The sequence below is a fragment of the Pleurodeles waltl genome, chromosome 4_1 (genome assembly GCF_031143425.1).
Source record: "Pleurodeles waltl isolate 20211129_DDA chromosome 4_1, aPleWal1.hap1.20221129, whole genome shotgun sequence".
Lineage (NCBI taxonomy): Eukaryota > Metazoa > Chordata > Amphibia > Caudata > Salamandridae > Pleurodeles > Pleurodeles waltl.
Genome location: NC_090442.1, coordinates 650,430,804 through 650,449,510, shown reverse-complemented (window position 1 = coordinate 650,449,510; position 18,707 = coordinate 650,430,804). Strand labels below are relative to the sequence as shown.

Genomic DNA, 18,707 nt, shown 5'->3' with positions numbered 1-18,707 from the left:
TGTCCTTAATAGAACTGAATTTACTGTTACGTTAGCTAGGACATTTTTCATTGTTCATGCTTTAACATTTACTCATTCTCTAATAAATATGTTTCAAACTGAGACAGTGTGGTGGTGATCCCGCAGACATTTTGCAAAGCCTCACGGAGGACTAAAGACATCTTCGGGATGCTCTTCTCAAATAAATTCCATGCAAATGCTTTATACAACATCTGTCCTATACATATGTGTACAAACTATATACTGTTATGCCATCAGACAATGGAGAGTTGGGATTGCATTTCTAAGACGTGTCAAGGACTGAGTTCCAGATGTACTCATCTACCACAGTACCAAAACTACCCAGATATCTACTTTTGTGTTGTTCATTTGAACCACCATTTGGCTACAGTATGAGGCCAAGATCCTTACTGTACCATCTTGATTTTCTGCGCACCAGAATCTTTGTGGTTCTGGGCGATCTCTGAACAGGAAGTAAGTAATGTATGGGGAGATGTTAAGGTGTGGTTAAAAGAAAGTATGAGATATGCACAGTACTCTAGTGTATGCTGAGGAATAAAGTAATGATTGATCGCAGCTCCTGTGTGGCGTATTTCATATGCATGTTACAGGGCTGGGAAAGGCCCTACACTTACTCGACAGCGAAACGAATGTGGCCTTTCAGGCCATATGTACTAAACTTTTTAGTGGTCGAAAACCATCCTTTGCATAAAATAAAAAGGTTTGCAACCTTTAAAAGAAATATTTTGTTTGTACTAAACCAATTTTAAGAGTCAGTAATAGAAAAATGGCGTGTCTGCCCATGCTTAAGATCTCATGGATTCCTCTTTCAGGTGTGGATAGAACCCCATATCCTAGTTTTAATTTGTAGCCTAGTGTTTACAGCTTTATATTCCCAATAGAAATGAAACAGTACACAAATCAGAATCCCAAGCGAAAAACAGTGATGAGACCAGATGCTGAGAACTGCAAGAGGCATACTCACACATATGCATAAGGCCTTAAATTCAGATGTTAAAAGAAACATGAACAGAACCATAAACGGACAATCTAAGATTTTCGGGCCTCGATTGATGCACAGGATATTCCATACCCAAAGCAGACCACCACATACATACTTCCACCATCCTCACCTGTTTAAAAACCCGGCAATACGAGGGTTTACATTCAGGAGCTTCACATCAGCAGGCAGCTCCTCTGGCATTTTCTTTGCTCGTTTACTTGCTTTAGTTTTCGTCTGAAGTATAAAGCAGAAATTTCAAACTAGAAATCAATGTACATCCTGAAAATACATTTTAATATTTGATTTTATGTGAAATATATACCTGGTCGTAGAAAAAAACGGGCCCCGTGCTGAGCAGAACAGAATGCATTGTATCTGTATCGTTGAGTCCCAAATAGCAACTAGATAATCTGAAATTGAAACAACCACGATTACAATCGCATGTCAAGCAAATGATGTACCTTGTTTGTGCAATGAGAAGAACAGATATATTGATTTTATGTGTTAAGGCACAAGTTCATACTAGAAAGAGTATTAAAACCGTCACAAAATGAATGAATTTGCTGGCTGAGCCAATGCAGGGATTAAGCATGACTATCTTGTAATGAAGGTTTTCACCCTATCGGTGATCTTCATATTGGCCTCTCACCTATAGGGAGCGCTACTGGAATTATGTGATTCTGGGGGTGAAGAGTTTCCTGCATAATTATGGATTTGCCATACTTGCCACATAACCAACCATCTGCTGGATAACCATAAATAATTTTGTTTCTACTTCAATTCAATTCGATTTATAGAGCGCATGGCTACTTCCTAGCGCTTAGGGCAAACGGATCAAAAGTTATTAAAAACATGGTGACATGTTCCTATGCAGTGGAAGGCCCTTCGCAAAGGGTGACTGGTCATTTTTCAGTTGCTTATTGCTCTATTTGGTTGTTAAACTGGTACTAATGAGATGATATTTTTGCCCACAGAGTTACCATATGTAAAAATGATCAACTTATCAAGTAATGCAATCAAAAATGTGATGCATAATGTGCCTTTTATTTCCACATAATTTGGTTCTCCCTGCCACATAATTCCAGTGGCGCTGCTTAAAGTACAGCATGTGCAAGGCTGAATTAGATGCCTCTTCCAAAGATATTTAGTTAATATGGATAACATATGGGACTGCAGGTGGCCTCACGGCTTCAGTGGCAGGAAAAGAACCATTTATTTAGTACCCTTCAAAACACAAACCTTAGAGGGTTAAAAAAAGAAAGCATGTTTAATAGCTGCTCTGAAAGCATTGACCTAAAGAATGATCATCTGCAAAGTGGGCAAGATGAGACGAGGTCTAATGGTGGAATGTGATGTAAAGAAAAGAGAGCGTTCTCTGTAAAGAACCTTTTAATTGACTGTTTTTAGAATTTGTAATCAATGTTTTCTTTGTAGTGAAGGGGTGATATGTTTGCACCGCTTGGCACCCTAGGAATTCCATCGGTAGCCGGACGAAGCCTGAAGCTAAGACTTGTGGTTATTTAGCTATTATTTATGCATTATTGTTTAGTGACAAACAAAATGCCTTCCAGACTTTGGAAACAAACTGTAGCCTCTATCTATATGATCATTAGGAATTGCCTATGTTATCTGTCTAGCTTGTGCAATCTGTGTGGCATTTGAAATACCCTTTAAATGGAATCACGTGACATTTTAGAAAATGTGTACACTACCGCTATTGTATCATTACTGTGAGCATTTGACATCTCAGTTATGAAATCAATAGTAACCGATAAGGATATCATCAAAATGAGCTATAGCAAATTTATCTAGGCAATCTGCCAAAACTTCATTGCAGAAAAAATTAAATGCTGCAAAACATCCAAAGGATATTACTATGTACCCTGGCTCTGTCCTGCGTACTTACCTTACCTACGCCCAGACCTCCAATAAGGTCCGGCCCTTTCAGGCTCACTGCGTCGCCATACTGCACTGAGCCCATCCTCACACTCTTGCATCTCTCTTCTGCCGGTTGCCTCTCTCTTTCCATTCTCACACTTTAACTCTCACTTTGCTCTATTTCACTCTCTCATTTTCTGACCTTTTGCCTGTTTTATAAGATCATTCTTGCAATGTAACTCTTGCTTTCTTTCTCAGCTTTTTGCCTGTTTTCCACCCACTCTTACAATGTCACCCTTGCATTCTTTTACAGCTTTTTAGGTCGAGCCTAGCAGCACGATTGCGCTGTCTGCAAGACCTGCTGTATTTAGTCTATGGGCTTTAACCACGCCCACTACTGCCGTTCGTTCTGAAATGCTGGTCTTAAATGCTTCCTTTTTATTGGGCATTTTTGTAAATGTCCTTCCTTTGTGTGCTTAGTTCCCTCCCTGATAATTTACTAACAGAACATTTTTGTTGGTCATCATACTACGTTCATGCTTCCTCCTGTTAAAGCATGTGATGTCCCCTCCTTCCATTTGGGCAATGCAGCCTTAGTGTTCTTTTTTGGTTATCCATAGCAATGTGCTCACACCACACCAATGAAAACACACTGAAGATTTCAGGTTCTTTTTATGATGGCGCTTTGTTATTGGATATCGTTCTCTCTCCACTTTGAGCGCGGTGATGGTACTTTGTTCTTGGATATCCCTCTCTCTCTACACGTCCAGCTTGGAGATGGCACTTTGTTCTTGGATATCTCTCTCTCTACTTCTCTATACCTCTCACTCTCTCGCTCTCTGATACTCACTCCTAGTACACCCAGCTTTGCCCACTGGCCCCCAGATATCTCTCCCCCTTGCGGACCTACTTAATAGTGGCCGCAGTGTGGACGCACAACAGGTGTGCCCCAGCATGCCAAAGGCAAGTCCGCCTGTGTCTATTTGTAACCCGCCCGTGCCAGGACCCCTGGGCTCCCCCATAGCAAACCCAGTATTTACTTGGCCTCTAATCCCTGCACCCTCAACACTGGATGTCCTTCAGCTCGCTGCTGCCACACCTTCTCCTCCAACACTGAAGGTGCATTCTCCTGTATCACCTGATGCTTTCCCTGCATGCCCACCTGCCAGCAACCCCCACTTACCCCTCTTTCTATTCCAGCACCCACACCTGAACCCCTCACAACATCCCGACCCACAACTCACATCCCACCCTGACCTATCTCCTCCTCAACACTCAGTTGATCATCAGACACACCATTGAATTATAGAACCTACTACATAACCTTTCCTTGAACCTTCCCTTCCTGACCAAAACCTGGTTGACTCTGACTCTGACCCCCAACATCACAGTAGCTACTCCCCAACTCCAAAATCACAAGACTGTTCAGAATCTGTGAACCTGGAGGAAGGCTATGCATCATCTATAAAGAATGAATCCACTGCTGCATTACCTCAGTGAATTCCAGCGACCTCAGAGAACACCTGGCCTTTAAACTCCAAATCTCCAGTAACACCACCCTGGAAGTGGAGGAAAAGCTGTTCTACTTACCTCTGAACATGAAATCCAACTTCAGAAACACCTTTACAGATTTAATCGACCCACTGATGCTTGACTTCTGCTCCTTCATCCTACTTGGCCACCTGAATTCCCCCCTTGAAAACCACACTAACCAAAACACAAACAACCTCGTGGGAGACCTAAATGCACTCAGGCTCATTCAATGAGCGAAGGACCCCACCCACACTGTCGGACCCCACATTAACAAACTTTTCTGGAATTCATGGCTGAGAAGTCCAACTCTCTCACTTGGACCGGCCACTACCCTGTCTGCTTCACCACCAACACAGAATGACACATTCCAAAGCCACTTGATGCAACTGGATCAGGATCCCTTAGGAAACATGCCCGCTGCACCAAATCCAAGACCTCTTCTGATCCATCATCAGCTTCAACACCTGGATCACCTCTTGCTCAAACTGTCTGGCACGCTCAAATCCATCACCACCACTAGGACCAGACCACAAGCGAGCTGGTACACAGAAGAACTGTGACTCTCCAAATGCCATTGCAAACAACTAGGAATTCCAGTGGGGATACCCCTGGTAACAACAGCAGAAGTACCTACAGATCCCACTCTGGCTTTACCACCAGCAACTTAGATCCACAAAACACTTGGTGCTGACCAAGCACATTAAGAACAGCTCCAACAATGCCAAAAGCCTTTTTGCCACAGTAAAAGACTTCCCCTACCACCAGCTCCACGACCATCACCCCATCACAATATCTCTGCACCCAGCTTTTCCATTGCTTCTGCCACAAAATTTGCATGAAATACACCAACTTAGCTTCCTAACCAGACCTATTTACATTCATCATCCCTCAAGCCCAACGAGACAAACAGCCCAGCAACTGCAATGATCTGCTGCCCCACCATTGACAGAGACATCCACCACCAGGTGCTCTATCCACTCAGGTGCCCCATCAGATCCTTGTTAATGCTTCATTTTCACTAAATGACTTGACCCCATCTGCATCATACTCACGATGATATTCAACACCTCCTTCACCACAGCCACTTTCCCAGATACTGGAAATACACCATCATACTACCTCTTCTGAAGAAACCCTCATAAGACCCAAAGAAGCTAGCAAGATATAGACCGATCTCTCTGGTCCCCTACCCAGCTCAGCCAAAGTGCTGGAAAAACTTTTATACAAATGGATGGTTGACCACAGCAACAACCACCTGCTGAACCCCTCATAATCGGCATTCAAGCCAAATCACAGCACCAAGACTGCCCTAATTGCAGACACTAATGACAGCTGCCTGTCATGGACAGCGGAGATGAAGCAGAGCTCATCCTGTTCAATCTCTCAGCCACCTTTGACACCATCTCCCACCCCATCCTCATCCAGCACCTCCATGAAACCTACCTTTTGAGGACCCACCCTGTGATGGAAAATCTCCTTCTTTGCTAGATGGATCCAGTCTGTCAGCCTGGCACCATGCAACTCCACTGATGCCGACCTGATGTGTGGAGCAACATAAGCATCGTCGCGCAGCACTTTGCTGTTCAACTTCTACATGTCACTGCTCGCCAACATCTTCTAGGCAAACAGAATCATCATCATTTGGTACGCCAACAACACCCAGCTCATCCACTCCCTCTCCACAACACTCCCAACACCTTAATGAAGTTCATCACCTGCATATTTGAAGTCACCAAATGAATGAAGACCGACTGCCTAAACCTCAACTGTGACAAGACGGAGGTTGTACTCTTTGGGAAGGTCAACTGACTGCAGCAGCAGCTCCTTTAAAGGGATGGAGGAGCATTGCCCCACTAGTTTGGGCTATCAATACCTCCTGAAAGAAAAGCAGCTTGAATTCTTTAATTTATTTTCTGTTCTGCTATTTTTGGTGAAGTTTCATTCGTTCCATGCTGCTTACTTTAATCAAACAGTTCATTGTTTGTTTCACTGGCCCATGGCCCCATTAGGAGGAAATGAAGGATGGCCCGAAGGGGACATGGCTGTTGCATGCAGAGAAGAGAAGCTGTGCAAATACTGTGCATGACAGAGCGACATGTCTGTGGCCAGCCTGCCATGCACACTTAAGGCTTTTCGCTGCAAATCCAATCTGCCTTAAGAGCAGGGACTGGGCCTGCTAATGCAACCCTCTGTGCCTTCACTGGGGCACTATGTTGCTTTGTCCACCTTATCCCAGCGCAGCTCTCATGGTGTTTATTATAATAAACATCATAAGAGCTACGTCGGCATTGGCTCTTTGGCACAAAGCAACCTTGACCACAATATTGGAAGTCTAGAAATGTACTCGCAAAGAATCCCTGCAATAGTGAATAAACAACAACGATCATCCCTTTGACAATCATCCTTTCACGTTGTGAATCTTTTTATCATTGTTTGTAGGAAACACTGTTGAGAAGAGTGAGTGACTTGCAGATGCAGTTCTTTAATTGATAGGTATAAACCACAGGTTTCTGTTTGGCATCTTTGTCTGAGAGCAAGCTGCGGCCTCGGGAGCCTCCTGATCGTCACATGTAGCGTGCATTCAGCGATCCAAAGCAGACATTGGCTTTGGCGCTGGTGGTAATATGAGCCCACACATACATGTGTAATTGCCTGTGTGACCCTAGTTTTCGATCCTAAGTCAGTGGAAAATTGCAGGAGTCAAATGGAATTACCCGGCCTTGGACCCTGGAACCAAAAGGGGAACAGGTAATGATTACGGGTTGGTGTTTTGAAAGCATTGCTGAACTTGAAGGGAGAGGCGCACTGATGTTTGTGCTACATGGAGCACGATGCCCCTGCTCACACGCTTTGTGACTCACTGTGTTTAACACAGCAGTTTCACCCCTGGTGTTAGCTGCAGTACAACTCAATAACGAGTGGCTGATTGGTGCAGATTTGTGTGACTGTGTAAGCGTGTGTATGAGTGAGAGTAGGTGTGCCTGCTCTGCCTTTTAAATATATTAATGTGCTTAAATGCGATTCAGTTGAATTTAGAAACATTCCTATGTATCCACCCTAATGACAATGCTATTATTCAGTTGTCATGTACACTGGCGTATGTGTAGCCTAGTTTCTTATGATACATGAAGCAATATTAACATGAAGCAATGTTATTTTCGATTAAATCACACATAACGTCTTTGTACTGAGCATATTTTCCTGGACTTATGTATTTTAAAGTGCACTCATATGTGAGAACAAATAAAAGGGAGGCTCGGTGAAATAAAATGTTTGACTAGGATCACAAGTTTTGGTCAAGGGGAAGTAGGAATATGTCCCAGAATTTCAGCTTTTACATTGTGAAGTTTAGACCTTGCGACCTTGTGGCTGCCTCACTCATACCATGAAAGCTGGAAAGAACTTTAACGACCCATCACTATTATAAGTCACTAGCCACAACTGCCTCACTGTGGACCCACGTCTGGTGGCCTGCTGAACTAAGACTAACACCCAACGGATCTAACTAAGCCAGAAACCTTGGGATAATATTTTACAACCAACTCTCGATGACAAGCTAGATCAACATTGTCACCTCTTCCGGCTTCCTCACCCTTAAGCTCCTCAAAGAATCTTCGATGGCCCCCGCACAACACCCATAAAACCGTCACATAGGATCTAGTCTCCACCAAGCTCAACTAAGAGAACACAGTCTATGTTAGTAGCACTACACATCTCCAGGTTATTCAAAAGTCTACAGCCACATTCATGCTCAAAATCCCACCCCACACTCACATCTCCACACACCTAAAAGTCACACTGGCTCCCAATTCATAGACATCCTTGCTTTAAGATCCTCATGCACACATACAAAGGTGTACACAATCTAAGATCCACTAACCTTAACAGTTGCATCAAATTCCATGCAGCAACCAAAAACCTCCACCCAGCTTGTCTTGTACTCACCCACATCCTTGGCATCCAAATACCCAGAGCCAGTGGGCACGCTTTCTAGTACCTGCCTCCCAAAGCCTGGAATGACCTCCCCCTGCACACCGTAGCCACTATGTCAGGAACTAATTGGAATATTTTTCTCAAGAGCAGATTGACGGATCGCTCCCAATGCCCAACTTAGAACCTTCCAACTCAGAGAGAAAAAAATACCCAGGTTCCGATCAGTTCAAAGGGGGGAAAGGGGAATGAGATAAGAGAAGAGACTGCCAAGTCTTTGTTTGCTCGTAATTGTCTTCCTCATAAATCTCGTTGTTCTTTCTTAGGGAATCTGAAATTAAAAGTGCATTTCAATATAGTAACAATCTTAAATTCCTAAATGGTTAACATAGTATATAACATTATATCATGCTATAAAATTCTACAACGTACTAAACATTTACTTGGCTATTGCTGCTTTTCTTGTCCTCTTTTCAACTGTTCCTACAACAGTCATTATCTAATAATTAAATTATTAACAACAACAACATAAGAGTAATTCTTTTTTGATTGTCTAGTAACTATTGTAAAATAAGTGCACCCAACAACTATGTATGGATTATTACTTGCACAACTGTGTAGTTCTAACTTCATATGATGCTGCTTCAAGGTAAATGAATAAATGAGTTCTAATGCAAAGTGAATATTGCTACTTGCTAATAATCAAAACTAGTATTCGAGGTATAAGCCTATCACTAAGAGATTCCAGAGAATTACTATGGTGAATGAGCGAATTGGAGATTGCTCTGTCCCTTGGAATTCCCTAAACCTCTAACCAAAAGTGCGGAATCGAAGGCAATGTGACAACAAATAAGATATCAATATGTTCATAATGTTTCAAATGACACATGACTTTCCGTAATGCTCTGAATAACAATACCTAAGGAAAACACTTGCATTTGTATTCTAATAGTCGAAGAATGCCCTAGAACTACAAATGCCAAAATTCAGCAAAGCACTAAATATCACGGTTTCATGATGTAGCCCTTAACCTATGGATGCTACTCGTAAATAATACACATGCTCAAAATTATAAATTACTCACTATTCAGCCTCAAAAGACGGAGAGCTAGTTTGAGAGTTAATACAGTCGAAGGAGAACTTCTGATGCCTAAATACCACCAGACTACGACAAAGGTCCTGTCTACCCTTCACTGCCGAGCCTCAAAAATACAGGTGTGTACTGGATGAGTGTCTAAAGTGAAGTGCACTGAGTAGTTCTCAAGATTTGAGGGCAAGCATCCTTCAAACCTTCTGAGTAAAATCTTAAACAACTAGATCGCAAACAGAGAACTCTACTGGTGACACAGTGAGGATCAACTAAGTATAGTGATATTATGGGACTGCGAGGGGCCATTTCTGACACACTACTTTAGCCCTTGAATTTCACAGGAAATTGAAATTCTGGCTATTCCAATAGGTGCCAGGCAGGGCTGACCCTTCTGGGTTAGAAATAACATAACATACTCAAATAGGCCAAACTTAGTTTTGAAGAAAGTTTTCCACTCGTCTCCTGAAAAGGTTATAACTAAATTATAGGCCCCTCAAAATCAAATTAGTGAATAATTTAGCCTGCCTTACTTGGATTAACAATAGAGGAATGAGAGTCGAGTAATACCTATTCTTATCTTTTATCTAATTCAAAGCTCTATAGTTAATATTGATTTGCAACTCCCTCTTATTCTTGCTTATGAAAAAGAGATCATGCCACTGGTGACCTTGATGGACGAGTAAATACATTTTCTGAAAATTCATCTAAATAGTCACCCAAATGCTAGTCATTATGAGTTTGGCGGACAGCGGAGGTAGTGGAACATTTATCTCAATGGAGAGCATTACAGTGCGGGATAGAGAATTGAGCACAGATGCTACTGCCTCCAGGGATAATTACCGTTCTACATTTCTGTTGGAAATGGAACGTCTGAGATTGGGTAATAAACAGACAAAAAAGGAGCAAAGGCCCAGAGGTGTGGAAACAAGTGGAAAAGGAAGAGATCTGGCGGGCTCATGGGTTCAGAAACGTCCAAGAAGACACATTAAGTGATTTGACTAGGGTCTGTGAGGTTGAGATTGAGGAGACCGTGGAAACACATCTGGGGAGTTACAAATTGTTAACCTATTCAACTACACACTCACTTAATCCGAACAGAGTGTTTTGGGTAAGGGTATGGGTTTTTGTCCCATGCAAATTGGTAATCTGTTAGATGTTGCAGTGGATCTTTTTAAATTTACACGTATACTGAAAATAAAGAATCATTTCCATGTATCCCCTAAATTGCTTCCCCGTCCCACAGAACAGCCTTCAACCCCAGAATACACTGTATCTGACCTATATGATTTACAGCTCCTACTCTCTATCACAGACGATGATGTGACTCCTTTGGAGAGATTGGTGGACAGCTTAGATGCTACTGAAAATCTGTATATTGACAGTGGCCTAAAAGAGAAATCTAAATTCATCCCGAAGGGGACCCACTGTAATATAGATATCTTTAATGACAGGGTCACGAAGGATCTTGTAATGATGTAACATGGCTCCATGCCAGAACACTGGGCATGGAACCAGCTTGTTCTGAGGTTCTGTGATGAGGGTTCTCTGGATGACAGTTGATATGCTGGCTGTTGGTTGAGGCTGTAATAAATACCTCCTACCACATATCTTCATCTGGTGTGGATTCACCTTATTACACTGGCGACGAGGGGGTGGAGATAGGAACCCAGAGGAAGGGACAGCCTCAACAACAACAAAGAAGGAAGAGCTTGGATTATTTAAGAGAAAAACGGAGATAACTTACAGAGACGTGCTGGGAGAGGATAGAGCGTCTTGCAGCATGTTCTAGCGGAGAAAAGTGTGAAATTGCAGTTGTAGGGGCTTTGTGGAAAGCTGTTTGGGCATTTACTAAGGATCAAAGTGGTCTCTGTATGCTTCACGACGTCAGAAGGTCAGTGAGCAATTGAAAAAGGACTGTAAGCTGTGGGAATTGTTGGCGGCCATCTTGAGTGCGGTGAAAGGAGAAAAACAAGCCAGATTGACTAAAGAAAATAGACTGGATGTTTGGTTGCGGCCATTTTGAGTGAGGAAAACGATCCGAGATTGCTCAAAGAAAAAGCAAGCCCAACTGCCTGAAGAAAACGGACTAAATGTTTCGTGGCGGCCATCTTAGATGAGGAAGAAGGATTTTTTTTTTATTTAAAAAAAAAAAAAAATTTTTTTTACAGCGCAATTGTTGCAGGACATCGAAGAAGAACATCGACGGTCTTTTGGAAGTTGAAACTTAGACGGAGACTGGATAAGGATCACTATATTGGTTTGTGGTCACGGGAATATACAATTCTTTGGAAACTTTATTGCACTTGTGGAATACAAGTATTGGGCGTTGTAAAATGAATTAAACTGAAAAGGTTGTCTCTGCGGTGACAAACACACCTGAAGACCCGTGTTTGATATAGCGGCATCGTGCTGGGACATACGGTGACTGGCACACCTTTTGGACTTTAAGTACTTTTAGCAACTAGTAGGGTTTGGAATATATTGTGGGGAAGAAGTGTTTTACACCTCTTGTGAGTATGCTGAATGGTCCGGCGCCGCCGTTTTTCTTGTCAGATCCAGGAGAACCGGTTATTAAGTGGAAGAAATGGAAAAAGATTTTTGAGAATTATGCCAGGGTGTGTGGTACGAATTTGAGTGGTGAAAGGAAGTAGGCACTTTTGTTACATTGTTTAGGGGGTGAAGGACAGGAGGTGTTGGAAAATTTACCTCCAATGTCGCAAGCTGATCAGAGGGGGTTGAATGAATATGAAATATGTGCAAGACAACTAGATTTACATTACTTGCCAAAGATTAGTACTATTATGGAAAGGTACCATTTTGGTTTGCGGGAGCAAGGGAAAGAGGAGAGTGTTGAAGAATATATTACGGCTTTACGGAAGTTGGCTTCAAGTTGTAAATTTGGGGCGTTGGTAGAAGAAAGGATTAGAGATCAGTTTGTGCTGAGGTGTTGCAGTGACAAAGTGAGGGAAGAACTCTGGCTAAAGGACGAGCCACCGTTGGATGAGGTTGTTAGTATTGCAAAAAGGGTAGAGCATATGTTAAAGTGTGTAGGAGAACTAAGTAAAGCACATAAAGAAGACATGGTCAGTGTAAAAGCACAAGAAGTGGAGTGTCAAGTCATACAAAAAGATGAGAAGAAAAAAAAGTATGAGGGTGTCCGTGAGAAAGGTGTTGTAATAGAAAATAGCGCAGAAAAGACACAGGGGAATAGGAGGTTTGCAACACCTTTTCAAGGAAATTGCTACAGATGTGGAAGATTTGGACACATGGCTAATGCAAGTGAGTGTCCTGCTAATAGGATTACTTGTAATGTTTGTGGGAAAAGAGGACATTTTGGGAAAAATTGTAGGATGAGGAATAGGAGAGATTTTAGATCAGAAATAAAGGAAGTCAGTTTTCAAGTTAGTGAGAGTGAGGTGGAACATCCCTCTGAATGGGTTTTGGTGGGGGATGTTAGAGTCAAAATGAAATTTGATTTGTGCTCTCACATCACGTTTCTCTCAAAGGATTTTTTTATGAAGAATTTTCAAGGAAGGAAGAAACTGTTCAAACCTAATATTAAACCTACGGGTTATGGTGGGTTGCCAATTAAGTTATTAGGTTATTTTGATGACTGCATTGAGTACCATGGTAGGTTCACTGATGCTAGGATTTATGTTGCTGAGAGGGGTGATAATTTGTTGAGCTGGAGTCATCAAGCACGTTTGGGTGTCATTCTCAATCCTAATGCACATCCATCTGTTCAGGTACAATCTATTGAGGGTGACGAAAACAAGTTTGTGAGAGCTTTTGGTGAATTGTTCAGTGACACCTTGGGGTGTTTAAAGGGGTACAATCACCATATTAAGTTGAAACAGGGCGCAGTACCAGTTGTAGCAAAAGTTAGACGCATTCCCATTTGTGTCCAAGACGCTGTACAAAAAGAGATAGATAAATTGTTGTCCACTGGTGTTATACAGCCTGTAGAGGCAACGGACTGGTTAGCTCCCATTGTTGTGGCACGTAAACCAAATAATGAAATCCGTCTATGTGTGGATCTTCGTGCCTTAAATAAAGAAGTGGTGGTTGACAAGTTCCCACTTCCCAATATTGAGGAATTAGTATCATCGTTGGATGGTGCTTGTTATTTTACCACTCTGGATATGGCATCAGCATACCATCAGGTTCCGTTGAGTAAAGAGTGTCAAGAACTAGCGGCTTTTATTACGCCAATGGGGGCCTTCAAGTTTTTGCGTATGCCGTTTGGGCTGGTTTCTGCGGCCTCAGTATTTCAGAGGATTATGGAAGATCTTTTTAAAGGCATTTCAGGCGTAAAGTGCTACCAGGACGATGTATTAATATGTGGGAGAGACGTGAGAGAACATGATGAGAGGGTGCATGCTGTGCTTAAAAGGATGCTTGATGCTGGGTTATCTCTTAGGCGAAGCAAATGTAAATTTGGAGTCACTGAACTGGATTATTTGGTTCATCATATTTCACGGCAGGGGGTGAGTCCTAAAAAGGATTTGGTGGACACTATCGAAATGTTAAAAGAACCGTGTACAAAAGATGAGGTTTCTTCATTCTTAGGTATGGCAGAATTTTATAACAAATTTATACGAAATGTTGCAGATAAGACAGTAAATCTAAGTAAGTTGATGTGTAAGAATGCAGAGTTTGTTTGGACGGAAGAGTGTGGTACAGAATTTAAACAAGTAAAAAATGATCTCAGGAATGCACCAAACTTACAAGCTTTTGTACCTGGGAATCCCACTTTCATTGTTACTGATGCGAGTATAAAGGGACTGGGTGCTCTTCTTGTTCAGATCAGGATGGGCCAAGAGGTGCTAATAGCTTGTGCTTCAAGATGCTTGAAAGGGGCAGAGATAGGGTATTCTGTTATAGAGAAGGAAGCATTGGCAATTTTCTGGGCCATAAACAAGTTCAGAAAATTTGTGTGGGGATCTTCTTTCGTAGTCAGGTCTGATCATAAACCCTTGAAAGACATTTTTGAGAAGAAGGGTTTGGACTCAATTTCCTCGAGGATCAGGAGATGGGTCATTTCCTTACAGGAGTATAACTTCATGTTTGAATACATTCCGGGAAAGACAAATGTAACGGCAGACTGTCTGTCGAGATTGGTGGAGGTGGTAGAGAATGATAAATCTCAGGATGAAAATGATCAATGTGATGCTGAGTGTGGCATAAGAGTTTGTGATGTTACGCTGGGGGCTGTAAAGGAAGATGAATGGAGGGATGAGTTGCAAAAGGATAGTGAATTGTGTTCTGTGATGTCTCTTTTGGAACAGCATAAGTCTCGAAGTCTGGTCAAACCTTGGTCGTTAGTTGCGAATGAGTTAGCCGTTGTTGATGGTGTTCTAATGAGGGGCACAAGAATGATTCCCCCATTGAGTTTGAGAGAAGTCATCGTGAACATGGCTCATGAAGGGCATATGGGCATTTCTAAAACCAAAGAGCGCATCCGTCAGGATTTCTGGTGGCCTGGATTAGATTTGATGGTGGAACGTACTGTTAGGGAGTGTACACCTTGTCAAGCTAGTGATAAGGTGCTCAAACCAAGATGTTCACCTATGGTTTGTAGAAGTTTACCAAAAAGTCCATGGGATGAATTAGCTATCGATATTGTGGGGCCATTGCATGGAGAACATCAGACTCCTTACCTGTTGGTGTTGCTGGATTTGTATTCACGATGGGTGGAGGTGAGTTTGGTGAGAGAGATCACTTCTCAATCTGTGATCAGTTTTTTAGAATCTGTGTTCAAACGCGAGAGTTTTCCTAACTCTATTCTTTCTGACAATGGTCCGCAGTTCTGTTCTGCTCAGATGGAGGAGTATTTTGTAAGATGTGGAATTGTACATAAAAAAATTGCGTTATATCATCCAGAGGCGAATGGTGCTTTGGAGAGATTCAACAGGACTTTAAAAGAGAGTATACAATTAGCAAAGGTAAACTGTTTAGATTGGAGAAAAGAACTGCAGGGTCGTATAACAGCTTACAGGTACACTCCTCATGCATCAACGGGGAAGACTCCTTTTGAACTGCTCAGGGGAAGGTCTCCAAATACTTGTTTGTGTCCTGGCTGGATGGTTGCTGGGAAGGGTTTGAAAAACAATGGTATTGGGGATTGGAGAGACAAAGAAGTGTCTCTGCAAAGCAAAAGGAAGATTTATGTTGATAAAAGGAATAATACGAAAGTTACAAATTTTGAGGTTGGAGATAAAGTAAAGGTCAAAGCTCCTGTTGGGTGTCAAAATTGGTCAAAATATACCTCTCCAAAAACTATCATTAAGCTGTTTAAAAATGCTGTCAAGACGGATGATGGTCGCATCTGGAATCATAGTCGTGTAGCACATTTTGGGGGGTGTGGTGTGGCCGACAGGAGAGATGATACTTCTTATCGTTTTCCCTCTGACATTGATTTAAGGTCTGATAATACTCATAGGAGTGTCAGAACACGCAGGTTTCCTTTACATTTGCGTGATTTTGTGTAGTTCTTTCTACCTGTTTTTTTTTTTTTTTTTCTTTCTGTTCAAATGTGTTTTTTGTTCTCATGTTACTTCTGTTCTAATGTAAAGAGGAAGAAGTGTGATGATGTAACATGGCTCCATGCCAGAACACTGGGCATGGAACCAGCTTGTTCTGAGGTTCTGTGATGAGGGTTCTCTGGATGACAGTTGATATGCTGGCTGTTGGTTGAGGCTGTAATAAATACCTCCTACCACATATCTTCATCTGGTGTGGATTCACCTTATTACAGATCTTAATATATTATATGAAAGATTTTCTGGGGGCTTTCATGGACAACACAATTAAACATTCAAGGAGAAGGAGGCACTGATCGATTTGAGAAGAAATGGTGCTATTGTAATAAGAGAAGCCGATAAGGGTGGAAATGTGGTTATCATGAATAGAATGGATTATTTACAGGAAATTGAGAGACAGTTAGGTGATAAAGACTGCTATGGATTGGTAAACCACAACCATAATAAACAGATGGCCTCCTTTATCAACATGAGACTTAATGAATGGGCAGAGGGTTGTTTAATCTCAGATGATGAATATCGCTACTTACACGTTAGGAATTCCCCAATCGCCGTGTATTTATATTTTACCAAAAATCCACAAGGGTGGTCCCTTCTCTCCAGGCAGGCCTATTATATCAGGGGTGGCCTCCCCGACGGAACGGCTGTCGGAGTATGTTGGCATATTTTTGCAACCATTGGTTCAGAACTTACCTTCTTATGTAAAGGACAGTAAGGATATTTTGAACAAATTTGATGATGTGGATTGGTCGGAGGACCTTATGTTTATAATATTGGATGTAGTAAGTTTTTATACCTATATAAAAAAGGAATTTGGTACCCGGGTAGTTGAATCCTTCCTGCACACCAAAACAGTGGACTTGTTAGAACATAACAAAATGATTTTGGAAATGATTGATATGATTTTAACAAAAAATGATTTTCTGCATAATGGATGCTGGTACCATCAGAAGCAATAGTCTGCAATGGGTTCCAGGTTCGCTCCTCCTGACGCCAGACTGTTTATGGGCTGGTGTGAGAGGGTGCATGCCTGGGGCCCAGGTGCATCGAGCTGGATGGATTATATTGTGTTTTGGGGTCGATGTACCAATGATATTATTGTTGTTATGACTCTGTCGTCCCATCTCTAGGGGGCGCTGTAAAGGAACTGTCTGTAGCCTGGGAATCACCTTGAACACTCATCTAGAGTCCTTTTCTGACTCTCGTTTGTTTCCCTTTTCGATATGGTATGCTTTTGTAGAATTACATTTGCTTCCTGGTACTTCAAATCCCATAATGAACAGCCTGGTAGCCAGGAAAGCCTGGATTCTGCTATACATTGTCCAGTTGCTCCTTTTTTGTGGATTCTCTTCTCCAGGACTTGCGAGTGTCTGAAACTACACACAACTGAGACCTCTCCTATGCAGCCCAGTCATGTGATTCCACCTGGGGTTTGCTGCAGCCTGGAACTGCTTATAAGCAGCCATTTTCTCAAGCTCATTGTTGTGCATTGGAGTTCGATTCCTTTGTGTTCCAGACCCTTTATCGGATGGTGTTCCAGTCTTGTTCCTGTTCTGTTTCAGCTTGAACCTGCTTTCTATTTCTTTGCCCTGTTCCTGCTTGTTCCAGCCAGAGTCTGCTCCCGGTCTCGAATCCTTGTTCATGTTTGTTTCTTCCAGAGCCTGCTCCCTGTTTCTCAGTCCTGTTCCTGCCTTGTTTCAGCCTGAACCTGCTCTCTGTTTCCAAAGTCCTGTTGCCTGCTTGTTCCAACTCCCTGTATTCCAGTCCTGTTCTCGCTTGTTCCAGCCAGAGCCTGCTCTCTGTTTCCCATTCCTATTTCTGCTTGTTCCAGCCAGTGCTTGTGCTATGTTTCCCAGTTCTTTTCCTGTCTTTGCTTCAGCCTGAGCCTGTTCCCAGTTCCTGCCTCTGCCTCCTACTTTGTTCCTTCTAAATCCGTTTCATCTTGGGTATTTGTGCCTGGTAAGTGTACTATCCGTCTTCACCTGTGTATAAGTGTTTTCCTTTGTACTGGGGTTGGCTTCTGGTTTCCAGGAGGCAATTCCAGCCCCCATCCTTTGTCTAGTGTTATATGTAGTCTTTAGTGCCTAACAGTGACAGTGTGCTATTGCTGTTTTTCCAGGAATTGCCACTGTGTTTGCAGCTGGACCCACAAGGGCTTGTCTTGTGTATGTAAGTACAATCCTTGTTTGTGCTCTAAGGGTCCATAAACAGAATCACTTCTGCTGCCTCCTTTCTATGGGGCTTGCGGGGTGACTATCTGTAAGAGCAATCTGCACAGAGGCATTGACGTTCCCTGTTGCTGTGGGAAGTTCTGAGCTCTACCCTGTGTACAACCTTAGTGGTAACCCTAGTGTGTTTGTCAATTAGTAATCAGTTTCCTGTTTGTTCACACTAAGGTTGCTCTGCTTTTGCTTTCCTGTGCCTTTTCATAGCTGTCCTTTCCCATGTATGCCTTTAGCTGCTCTTCTGCCCAGTACACTACCTCTTTGGGATATTCTGTGTCCTCAAGGGGTGCCCCAACCAGAGTCCTGATCAGACCCGCCCGAAACCGTGACAGAATGCACAAACCAAAAATGTCAAGCTCCCCAGGCAGTAAAGGCACACACAGACCTAAAATGTTTTCCTATCATGTTAAGACACCCCTTTCTAAACCTATACATCCTCAGAAGACCTCTAAAAAGGCCTCAGTTTAAAGGATAGACTTGTTAAAGAAAATCAAAGATTCAGTACT

The 18,707-nt window shown here is 42.4% G+C and overlaps 1 protein-coding gene across 1 annotated transcript in view; it reads right to left on the bottom strand.

The window, feature by feature from the left end:
* LOC138288560 (uncharacterized) overlaps nt 1-18,707 on the bottom strand; it is a 91,033-nt gene that overhangs the window by 58,933 nt on the left and 13,393 nt on the right. Inside the window, exons 2-3 of the mRNA XM_069230079.1 lie at nt 1,326-1,413; nt 1,134-1,237 (exon numbers count right to left, since the gene is read on the bottom strand). Of these exons, the coding sequence (XP_069086180.1) occupies nt 1,134-1,237; nt 1,326-1,373 (152 nt within the window). The 5' untranslated portion in view covers nt 1,374-1,413. The remainder of the gene's footprint in view (nt 1-1,133; nt 1,238-1,325; nt 1,414-18,707) is intronic.